Source organism: Lactuca serriola, chromosome 5, assembly GCF_051521515.1.
Source record: "Lactuca serriola cultivar US96UC23 chromosome 5, Lser_US96UC23_V15, whole genome shotgun sequence".
NCBI classification, from domain to species: Eukaryota; Viridiplantae; Streptophyta; class Magnoliopsida; order Asterales; family Asteraceae; genus Lactuca; species Lactuca serriola.
Window position 1 is genome coordinate 312,467,514 of NC_136412.1, and position 12,291 is coordinate 312,479,804.

At 41.1% G+C, this 12,291-nt stretch overlaps 1 protein-coding gene across 1 annotated transcript; it reads right to left on the reverse strand.

Moving 5' to 3' along the window:
• Positions 1 to 8,324: 8,324 nt before the first annotated feature.
• Positions 8,325 to 10,187, reverse strand: LOC145054967 (uncharacterized). Its single transcript, XM_079003238.1, has 2 exons — positions 10,071 to 10,187; positions 8,325 to 9,620 (listed from the first exon to the last, which is right to left on the reverse strand). The coding sequence occupies exon 2, from the start codon at positions 9,612 to 9,614 to the stop codon at positions 8,475 to 8,477; it is 1,140 nt and encodes a 379-aa protein (XP_078859364.1). The 5' UTR covers positions 9,615 to 9,620; positions 10,071 to 10,187; the 3' UTR covers positions 8,325 to 8,474.
• Positions 10,188 to 12,291: the final 2,104 nt, after the last annotated feature.

Consider the following 12,291-nt stretch of genomic DNA (forward strand, 5'->3'; position numbering starts at 1 on the left):
TTTTGTCTTCTTGTCGAGAATAGCTACTGGTCTCTCGATGTAATTCAGGCTGTCATCAAACTAAATATCCTCTAGAGGCACAACCGTTGAGTCATCCACTAAGCACTTCCACAGTTGAGAAACATGGACAGTGCTGTGGATCTGGATGAACTCTGTTGGAAGATCCAAATGGTACACAACTCGGCCTACCCGGGCCAACACCCTGAACGGACCGATGTATCTGGGGCCCAGCTTGCCCCGCTTCCTGAACCGGATGACACCTTTCTAAGGTGACACCTTCAGTAGGACCATGTCGCCCACCTGAAACTCCAAGTCTGAACGGCGCTTGTCGGCATAGCTTTTATGCCGACTCTGAGCAGCCTGGAGCCTGTTGGATCCTCTCAGTGGTCCTGAGTACTACCTCAGTACTCCCCATGACTCTCTGACCAAACTCGCCCCAACAGATTAGGGTCCTACACTTCCTCCCGTAGAGCATCTCGAAGGGAGGTCGGTCTATGCTGGCATGGTAACTGTTGTTATACGAAAATTACACTAACGGAAGATACGTATCCCAACTGTCACCGAAATCCAAGACGCATGCGCGTAGCTTGTCCTCGAGAGTCTGTATCATCCTCTCGCTCTGTCCATCCTCGAGAGTCTGTATCGTCCTCGTCGTGAAACCGCTTCCAAAACCTGGAAGTGAAACGGACATCTCGGTCTGACACTACCAAAATGGGCACTCCATGACGTGTCACCACCTCTCAAATGTAGATCTCATTTAGCTTCTCAGCCGATATACTCTCCTGTATTGGGATGAAATGAGCACTCTTGGTCAACCGATCCACGATGACCCATATCGAATCTACTGCACGTGCGGTCCTGAGAAGCTTGGTGATGAAGTCCATAGTGATATCCTCTTATTTCCATACGGGAATATCCAACGGCTGCATCTTGCTATGGGGTCGTTTATGCTCGGCCTTGACCTTCCTGGAGGTCAAGCACCGCTCCAAAAACCATGCTATGTTTCACTTCATGCAGGGCCACCAGTAATCAGGGTGAAGATCTCGACACATCTTCGTCGGCTCTGGATGGATAGAGAAACTCGAACTTGTGGGCCTTATCCATCAGAACCTGTAGTACTCCGCCCCAGTACTGACCCAAACCCTCCCATGCTAGGTCAAGGACCCACTGCTGTCATAATCAAATAAGGCCACATGGCCTATGATCCGCTCACACCTCCATCGCTCCTCCTTCATACCCTCGACCTGCACCTCCCGAATTTTCTCCAGCAACGGAGTAATCACTGTCATCCTCAGACATATGTCTTGAATCGGGGCCGCCACCGCCTTGATGCCCAAGGCATCGGCCACCACGTTGGCCTTGCCCCAGTCATAAAGGATGTCACAGTCATAATCCTTCACCACATCTAACCACCGACGCTGCCTCATGTTCAGATTCGGCTGATCCATTAGGTATCTCAAACTCTTGTGGCCCATGTAAATGGTACAATGGACCCCATAGAGGTAATGCCGCCAAATCTTGAGGGCGAAAACCACAGCCCCCAACTCTAAATCATGCGTCGGATAGTTTCCCTCGTGAGGCTTCAACTGCCTCGAAGCGTAAGCTATCACGTGACCCTGCTGCATCAATATCGCACCCATGTCTGTGATCAAAGCGTCACGGTAAATAATGAAGTCGTCGACGCCCTCTGGAAAAGTCAGAATCGGTGCCTCACATAGTCGCTGTCTGAGAGTCTCGAAGGTTGTCTGCTACTCAGGCCCCCAACGGAATGTCACAGACTTCTTGGTCAGTCGGGTCAAAGGAGCAGCGATCTTGGAGAAATCCTAGATGAATCTCCGGTAATAACCTGCTAGACTAAGGAAACTCCGAATCTCGGTTGGAGACCTTGGAGCCTCACACTACATCACGGCCACTATCTTGGCCGGATCGACCAAAATACCCTTCTGGTTGACAAGGTTCCCAAGAAACCGCACCTCGCGCAACCAGAACTCACACTTGGAGAACTTTATGAAAAGTCTCTCCCTCCTCAATGTCTCCAACACCTCCCTCGGATGCTCCTCATGTTGATCCTAAGTCTTGGAATAAACCAAGATGTCATCAATGAAGACTATCATAGACCGGTCCAGCATCAGTCTGCACATGCGGTTCATGAGGTCCATGAATGCGGCTGGAGCATTGGTGAGGGCAAACGGCATCACCACAAACTCATAGTGACCATTGCGAGTCCTAAAAGATGTATTCTGCACATCCTAGTCTCTAACTCGCATCTGGTGATAACCCGATCGAAGATCAATCTTGGAGAACCAAGATGCACCCTGTAGCTGGTCAAACAAATCATCAATCATCGGGAGGGGACAACGGTTATTCACCGTTACCTTATTCAGATCTCGGTAGTCTATGCACATCCAATGTGACACGTCCTTCTTCTTCACAAACAGGATTGGGGCTCCCCATGGTGAACTGCTCGGTCTGATATATCCATTGTCTAACAGCTCCTGCAGCTGTGTAAACAACTCCTGCATCTCGGGAGGAGCCAACCAATATGGTGCCTTGGTTATCGGAGCTGCGTCAGGGACTAGGTCAATCCTGAACTCAACATATCTCTCCGAAGGTATCCCAGGAAAATCCTCCCGGAGTACATCCGGGTACTCTCGCATGATCGGTACATCGTCCACTGTCGCCTTACCCTTATCCCGGGTATTCGTAACATACGCAACATAACCCGCGCAACCTTGCTGAAGTTAGCGCCTCGCTCTCGCTGCTGAACATAGAGTCGATCCACATTGTGGCCTCTCACCCTGAATCACTAACCCTCCCCCACTAGGAGTTCGAACTCTCACTAGTTGCTGCTCGTAGTCGATCACTGCCCCATTGGCTTAACTAGTCCATACCAACTATAACCTTATTCCCTCGTAGGGGAATAAAGACCAAATCCACGGAAAACTGCTCATCGAACAACTGTAGTGTACATCCTTTATGAACCCTCGCAACCCTAACGATCCTGTCATCTGCTATCTCCACATCAAGTGGGCAATCCAGCTCCTCCGAATCCCCTACGAATCGCTTGTTGAGCGCGAGCGACACAAAAGTTCAAGTTAGCCCCAAATCAAACAATACCATAGTAGATATACCGTTCACAATGAATGATCCTATAATGAAACACAGAAACATAAGCAATAATTAATATAAATAAAAAGATAATGAGAAGATACATACCCTTCACCACATCGGGAGCTGCTCGTATCTCCTCTGCTGTCAACTGAAAGGCCCTGCTCCTTGCCATAGGTGCCTCTGCCCGGCCACCTCGGGTTTCCTCTTCCTCTCAATCTCCAAATCCAACTCTCTCTCTCTCTCTATAGCCCTAGCAATCATATCCTCCAACATCTTGCAGCTGGATCGGCTCACAAACTGGCGGATGTCACTCCGCAACATCTCATGATATCGGGCCTTTTTCATCTCCTCGTCTGCCACGTACAACAGAATGAAAAGGGCCCTCTCCCTAAACATGGCGGTGATCTCAGTCACCGTCTCAGTCTTCTGCTGGAGATCCTGGAACTCCCTAGCAAGCTGATGCACCTTAATCACAAGTGCAAACTCGACCCTGAACCTGGTCGAAAATCACTCCAGGTCATCGCATCTAGAATTGCATCATCTCCAATGGCTCGTCCGACCTCCTCCCACTAGTCACGTGCCCTGTCCTTCAGAAAATGGGAAGCAAGTCGGACCTTGTTCCCCTCGGGACATTGACTCATACGGAAAGTGTTGGTGACATCAGCCAACCATCTGCTGCTAGCAATGGGGTCCCGAGCCCCATGATAGTTAGGAGCTCCGCAAGCTCAGAACTCCCTGAACGTCAGCGTGCACGACTCCATCATGGTTGCCACCTCAGTGCGGAATGCACTCAGTCTCTTATGCAGAAGCTCTAGGATACCCTCCTTGATCGTACCAAAGATCACAGGAGTCTGGTCTAAAATACTGTGCGTGACCTCAAACGAAATGAACTCTCTCGTATGCTCGTCGAGCTGCCCAGCTCCAAAGCCCGAGCCTGATCCCTCACCGGCACCTGAACTGTTGACTGGTCTAGTACGTAGCATCACCATACTGAAAATACACCATAACAAACATCAATATACATATCATCACTCGAGGGATCTCACACATTCCAAGTTTCCTGGGTTCATCTCAGCCTTCCTTGATTCGAGTACAGATCCTCTGCTTTCAGTAGTACAGGCCCATATTACCGTCCACATCTATCCGTACTTTCCTCAAGATCTGCCTTGACTCCACCAAGTCCCTTCTACTACTACTGCTTCGCGCGAAAATCTCATCCTAGGCTTGCCCTAGGGTAATCACCAACCCACTTTCCGCCATCAGTTGCATAAGAAGTCCCTGCTATCTCCCCCTAACTAGCTCGCGAATACCATTACATATCACTAAGACCAGATAATTCTTCGAATGAGAGGTCCTACCCTACAACAGTTAGACTCAAACGAGAGTTGCGAAATAGAGCTAAACCTAACGTTCTGAAATTATTTAGTCCTCACAATATGCAACTTAATGTACTCGTTTACTAGTTAGTTAAAGATAACAAGGACTCCTAAAAGCACAAAGCAAGCAGCATTCGAGCATTGAGTAAACACAATCAATCATATTCTACTCAGGTCATCATATCACTGACTGATCTGTACTAGCATGCAGTTCATAAAGATGATACACATATAACAGAAACATAAGACATTCTTCCTAGATCCTTAGTCCTAATCTAGCATGCAGTTCTCATAAACATATCCTAACATAAACTTGTATGGGTAATTTGGGAGTACTTACTTGAGCTCGGCTAATTGCATGCACCACACCCTTTTCTATTTCCGAAATCCTTTTCAAAATTCTTTTTAAAATGATTTTCTTTGAAAAAAATTCATACCAATTCCTTAGTTTGAGTTCATACACACCCGAGAGTGTGCCCGAATCCCTCAAACCAAGACTCTGATACCAACTTGAAAAATCCCAAAAATACGGTCCAAAATTTTCATTTTAAATCATTAACAAAAACCATAAGTATCATTCATCGTATAAAAATCATAAATCATGTATCAAAAAAATATCATAACATTTGTCAATATATCAAAATCATATGTCAAAACATCAGAGTGAATCCTCCCAGGCTAAAGCTGTTGTGTGTGTAATGCAGTCATCCCGAGCTCTTCCCCTTACTAGCGGAAGTACCTGAAACCAAAATTGAAAGTTGTAAGCACGAAGCTTAGTGAGTCTCCCCAAACTACCACATACCATACACATAATCATATAATAACATACATTGGACCTTACCCTCTACAGCGGGCCCCACCCGGCATCGGACGAATCCGGCATTGGGCCCCGTCCGGTATTGGACCGAAGTCCGGTATACATATAACATATCAACATGAGTATCACATAAACACATAACATATAAGCTAAAAATTCCTCAGGCTTGCCACGACATCGGACCGAAGCCCGGAACATATAAAAAAACACATGCAAGAATCACGAAGACATCAAGCATATAAACATTCCTCGAGCTTTCCCGGGCATCGGACCGAAGTCCGGAAACATATAACCTACATCGGGCTAACCCCAACATTGAACCTAAGTTCGGCATATGCTAACATACATAAACGAGCTGACATTGGTGCCTTCGACCCATTCTTGCTGGAGGAAAACTCACCTCGTAAGCTAACTGTGAAATCTTGTGTGAGGAATCTCTGACGGCTGCTCCAACGACTCCCTGGCTATCATTATCGCAATAACACTTAGTAAAAAACTGATAATCCTTCTTAAGGTAAAATGACCATTTTACCCCTGGTCAAAGTGAACGTTCTGGTCAAAGTCAACGTTCTGGGTTGACTCAACTCATCGAGTTGCTCCATCAAATCGCTGAGTTCTATAAATCAAAACCCTGAAATCACGATCCAACTGTCACCCCCTGACTCGCCAAATCCCATGGCTACTCATAGTCGTAATTAAGTGAGTCAACTCGTTGAGTCATCCTCAGACTCGCCGAGTTCTACCATATTCAACATCGGGACAACTCGCCTCAACTCATCGAGTTTCTCTATGAACTCGACGAGTTCCTCTGTCTGTTTGGGCCAATTTAACGGATTAAGCCCCTACACTTCCGATCTAAGCTTCTCGTTTCTCATACACATTGAAAACGTCCCTTTAAGGGTAAAGTTTCCAACTTTACCTGTTAATACCCTTATTTGACGGGTTTGGCTCAAACCCTAACTCTCTAGAACTTAGATCTTGGTCCACAAGTCATCCATACTCCAACTAAAGCATATAAATAGAGATCTAGGCCTTAGACATCATTTTAACACGTAAAGCTTCTGCCTTTTCCTCCATGCATGGCCTTTTGGGGCTAAAAGGCCAATATGACATATTAGAGCTTGCATGGGGGCTCCAATGGCATAAAGTTTGCACCTTTATGCCATAACAACCCTTAATGATTCCAGATCTGAAGTTATCCTCACTTGGGACATCTATATCCCAAGGATCAAGCTTCTTGGACCAAAAACCCAATAAAGAGAAAATAAGGAGATCTAAGAAACTGTTAGGCAAGTTAGAGACTTGATTACCATAAAATGATGAGGATGGAAGGAGGTCTCTGGATCTACTATCTTCTCCTTGAATCCACTAGCTTCTTCTTCTTCTTCCACAAGCTTCAAGACACACAGAGATCACTCAAAAATGGATCACAAGCTCACAAATGCATTAGGGTTTCTAAAACTAGGGTTGGGGACTCGGAGGCTGGAAATGAGTCCAACAAGTGGGGATTAGGATGCTTAAATAGGGTGCAAAACCCCAAAGTTAGGGTTTCATCCTGGCAGTCCTACTCGTCGAGTCGAGGCTCCCAACTCGTCGAGTAGGTGACTTAAAATCCCACGGCCATTCTGGTTTTTACTCGATGAGTTTGGGGCTCCCAATTCATCAAGTAGCTCTACAAAAGTGAATAAATTATAATTAATTGCGTACCAGGAACCAGACGTTACAGTTTTAGAAGCAGCTCAAACACATTGGTCAACAACTCTACGCATATCAATCGTTGCTTTCAGAGAATGTGTTAGAAGCAACTCAAACATGTTGGTCAACAACTGTGCACATATCAACTGTTTCCTTCAGAGGATCTAAGGAATCATCTTAGGCCATCAACTCTTTATGCAACAACTTGTTTCCAAACTTGAGTTTGTCAACCATGTCTAGTCTCTTGAGGGCCCACGAGGATTAAATTTAAGCCCCTCCAACTCTTTAAGATCTACCTGAAGGATGGTTATTTTCTTCTTCGTTAGTGCACCTGAGGATGTTCGCATAAATATGGCATGAAAATAACCCAAAATGGCCAACCAATTTGGATTCACCCGAATTTGGACCTCTTTAAATGTGTTAGGGTAGTGGCGCTCAATAGCCTCTGGTAGGTCTTTCGCCTTTTGTCCCACATCATTCCCTCTCCACACGAACTCTACATAGTTCCATGAGAATCCTCGAGTGTCCTCTTCTTAGCCAAGTTCGTTCGCATTACTGTATTAGGATCTTCATTCTTAGATACTCTTAGAAACAACAATGGTTCATTGAGCATCAAAAATGTTTATTGGAGACTTACACTGATATGCAAAAAGCTCTACAACATTTAATTAAATGCACGGAGAGGCCAAAAGTTCTTGAATGTTATGAAAGGTTAGAGGAAATTGGTTGGGTTAGACCATTTAGATCCTCTATTATTGGCTATTTTTTATATTTGTGGTGCTTTTTATATTTTAGGAGTGTCCACACAAACATAAGAGAGATATGGATGACATTACCACAGATATTCCTCCTCAGGGGTATCAAGAGGATTCTTGATGTTGACGGCTACAACTTTAGGGAAACATTGTTTGGTTTTTTTTGCAACCATAGATTGGGTTTTTTTTTTTATGTTGGTACATGGTAATAAACATTGTTTGGTTTTTTTGTATGTTGGTAGCATATGTTAAAAACATTATATGGTTTGTGCCATAGTTGGAAACATTATACGTTCAATGTTTATGTTTTCAAGTTTTAATTATGATAAAAAGAAAAACAAAAAAGAACATATCTGAATGAGTTGTCGTAATAATATTTTTTTACATTTCTGCGGGTTGTTTTTCCATTTTGACTATTCTAATATTTTAGTGGATTTATTGTTATAAGCCTTAATTTGTAAATCTACATAATAACGAACGGTACGGAAGTTCAAATAATCATAAAAAACAAGTTTTTTCTAAAAAAATTATTGCTTCGAAACATTGACCATCTCAAATTCAAAAAAAAAATAACGAAATTAAAGCACACTATAGTCAATTAATCAAACATGATTAGTTTCTTATATCATCCGACAGACTAAAAACGAAATCATCCATTTTGATAAATAGAACTAAAGGACAATATATACTTCCTCCTCTCTTCTGTTTTATGCTTTTAGATTATCTAATACTTGGTGATGAAAGAACGACGCATCCATCATCAACGTTAATGTGGATGTCTAGCTCTTTCATGACTCCATTTTTCAAATCATAATAGCACATACCCTTAATATTGTTTTTACATTCCAGGATTATATATCTAGATCTTTTACTCATTACGCCACAGAGGGGAAATCTGTTGTAGCACCATCTGTCGAGAATACTAACTGACAATCTACTGTAGTACGACATCTTGAGAGTAATTGATTGCAACTTCTCCCACTTCTTCCTCTGAAAATCTTTAAGAATCCATATATCAGCTTTGTCCATACTATTTTCAACAAAGAAACCCAGGTAACCACCCATCTCAAAAATAGTATACACAAATCCGAATCCCTTATCATAATTGGGTACACTCATATTCACAATTTCCTCTTTCACCATATCCATGGAAACAAGGCTATTATCAATGCAATTATCCCAGTGAAGGTACCTACCTTGAATTGAAACCAGGTTAGAAGAATAAAACGACCCTCCATTCATGCATGGAACATGGATCTTTTTCCACTTTGAAGTAGCAATATGGTCGCTTCTCAATATAAGGATATGACATTCGATTGGTGGCCCCATAAACAAGTGAACCACTTTGTACATTCCCTTGAAAAGATTGAAAGAAAGTGCAACTCCACATTTGATCGTACAATATCCTCCACATGATGCAATATTACGTTCGGGAAGATATGATCCTTCCTTGGTGATTAGATTATAAACATACAGAGATTGTTTTTTATAATCTGATATTAGAAGAAACTCGTTAACCCAAGATCTTATAATGCCTATGGGAGGTATGTCAAGATCCTGCACTTTCATGACGTGTATCCCTTGTTCTTCTTCTCGTATACCCACATAACGTGCTGTCAAGTTTCCCGTCTTCTGAAGGATAATAAAAGAAGTATCGTGTAGCATGATCCTGTTCGTCATTATATTAAACCATCGTCTACACACATACTTAGCCAAATAACGAGGGAAATCATCAGGTAGCCTTTTAAGGATATCTAAAAGGATGTCATCTGGAAGAAACATAAACCGGTCAACCTTCTTTCTCTTTCTTTTCATCGGCAATTCTGATTCTTTCCTGGAGATGCTCATTCCCATCTCCATAGAATTCTGTTTCAAAATAGAAATAACTATATGCTAAAAGAAATACAAGTTTTTAATGTACGTTATAATTACTAGCTAGATAGATCTTTTGGAAGGACCAAAACAAAGTCTATCTGATCTAAAATCGAGTGAAAAGAAAGAGTTGCCTTTTTTAATTTGTTCAAAACAGACAGAGCACATGAAGCACAAATTGTGTAATGCTTAATTAGCGGAGTTCTAGCTAACTGTTGTAAACTAGCAGTTGTATAAATGAATATAAAATCTATATTTACTTAGCCACAATCCATCGATCCGATTGTAGAAAAGGTTTGGTGCATATACTGTAAGGCTAGATGCGTAACGAATCGAAAGTGCAGACTGTAAATTGCGATTTGATCAACAGATATTTGCGTCGAATTGCATGCACATAAGAAGCCACATTAACGAAATTGGCATGAGTAGGTGATGAGAGAAAACCTGTGTGAGGAGATCGATGATAATATGTAGAAAATGGGGGGTTTTCTAGGGTTTAATCTAGCAGAAACGCGAAGCAACCGTAGTCCGTAGATGTGGTGTTTTTCCAAATCTTTTACTAACGAGAATCGAAGTCTGCAATCTACTATGCTAACATTTTTTATTTTGCGGATCTTTTATTTAATAGAAATATACTATGACAAATATTTTCAAATAAATAGAGATTTTTTAAGATTCTTCTTAATTAATATATTTATTATCATGATTTTAAAAGTTTACAAAATCTCCATCAGAATTATCATTTTTTTTTATGTATTTATGCTTTTTGTAATATATTACTTAAATTTAACAATGAAAAAGAATGAGATATATGTAAAACATATTAAACTTAACAATTTTTTTTTTATTTTTATATTTTTTACGACATTCATCGTTTAATGAAAATTTTTGTTTGTTAACTTGTAATTATATGTTCATCATACAACTTGTTACAATTAATGTAGCTTCCTTTTATGATGCTTTAGATTATGAAAAATAGAAAAAAAAAATTAATAAATCAAAATATTCAAAAATTAAGAAAACATAAGGAAAAGGAAATAATAATAATAATAATAATAATAATAAGATGTCTATCTATAGCTAATGTTTTGATGGAGTTAAGTGATATCTATCTATAGCTAAGGTTTTGGGTGATGATATGTTCGGAACAAAAAGTGAGATGAAGAAACTCTTAGACGGTTTGGGTGTGAAGGATGTGGATCAATGAATGTCATTTCATTTAACATTTGTGTAGCTAAGGTTTTGGGTCATGATATGTCCAGGACAAAAAGTGAGATGAAGAAACTCTTAGGTTCCGTTTGATAGTTTCTGTCTTGTAAAGTGCTGTTTGTGAAAGTTTTCTGACTGGGAAAGAAACAATGCTATTTGATTGTACATCTGATTGACTGTGCTGAATGATAAAAAATTTAATAATTCAATAAAAAATAAATTTAAAAAAAGTTATTTAAAAAAATTAATAATCCAATAAAGAAAGAAAGAGGCGGGGTTTGGTGTATAATTGTCTTTCCAGCCCATTCAGCCAGAAAGATACGATTTTGGGGCTTTCTGGGAAAGACATATCTTACCGGGAAAGACCCTTTCTTTTGTGCAAATCAAACAGTCTTTCCGGTCCATTCAGCCAGAAAGATCTGTTTGGACCTGGAAAGATGCATATCAAACGGGGCCTTAGATAGTTTGGGTGCAAATGATGTGGATCAATGAATGTCATTTCATTTAACATCTGTGGAATTGGAACGGTAAGGAAAAAGATAAAAATTAATAATCTTTGTAATAAACTTAAGATTAATTTTTTGGGAATTCAAGAGTCGTTTGCAACTAGTGTGGATATTTTTAAAGTACGTGAAATATGGGGAAATAACCATTTTGATTTTGCTTCGAGTTCTGCTAGAGGTCATTCTGGTAATCGGTACGGTGGTGAGCTCGGAACAAACTGTCTTTATTAAAGGTAGACAGATATTAGAGGAGTCGTTGATTGTAAATGAGGTTGTAGATTCATGTAAGTGGAAGAAGAAGTTAATGATGTTTAAAGTTGATCTTGAGAAAGCATATGACTCACTTTCTTGGGATTTTCTTTACAAGACAATGACTTTTATGGGTTTCTCCGAAAACTGGTGTAATCTCATACGAGCATGTTTTCAAAATGTTCGGTCTTATGTTTTACTGAATGGTAGTACCACGAAAGAGTTTTCTCTAAAAAGGGGTTTAAGACTAGGTGATCTGTGTCTCCATTTCTATTCATTCTAGCAATGGATAGTTTTAATGTTGCAATAGAAGATGCGGTTCAGGGTTGTATCGTGGAATGGTGATTGGTGATGGAGAGTTACATTTGTACCATTTATTTTATGTTGGCGATGCTATTTTTTTGGCGAATGGAACCGGGAAAATATTCTCAACTTGATTGCTATCCTCGGGTGCTTCTATTTGGTTTCTGGTCTCAAGGTAAACATGCAAAAATCAAATTTATTTGGTATTAATATTTCATTCCCGTTGGTAGAAAAGTTTGCGGTTTTAACAGGTTGTAAGGCTGCCAAACTCCCATTTTTTTATCTTGGCCTTCCAATAGGAAGGGTTATGTGAAGATCACTGGGATGGAATAATATTTTTGACAAGTTCCAAAAGAAGCTTGCATCATGGTAATTAAAACTCATGTCGATTGGGGTCGGTC

Excerpts from the sequence above, each read along its gene's own strand:
- LOC145054967 (XM_079003238.1), bottom strand. The coding sequence starts at position 9,614 with ATGGAGATGGGAATGAGCATCTCCAGGAAAGAATCAGAATTGCCGATG.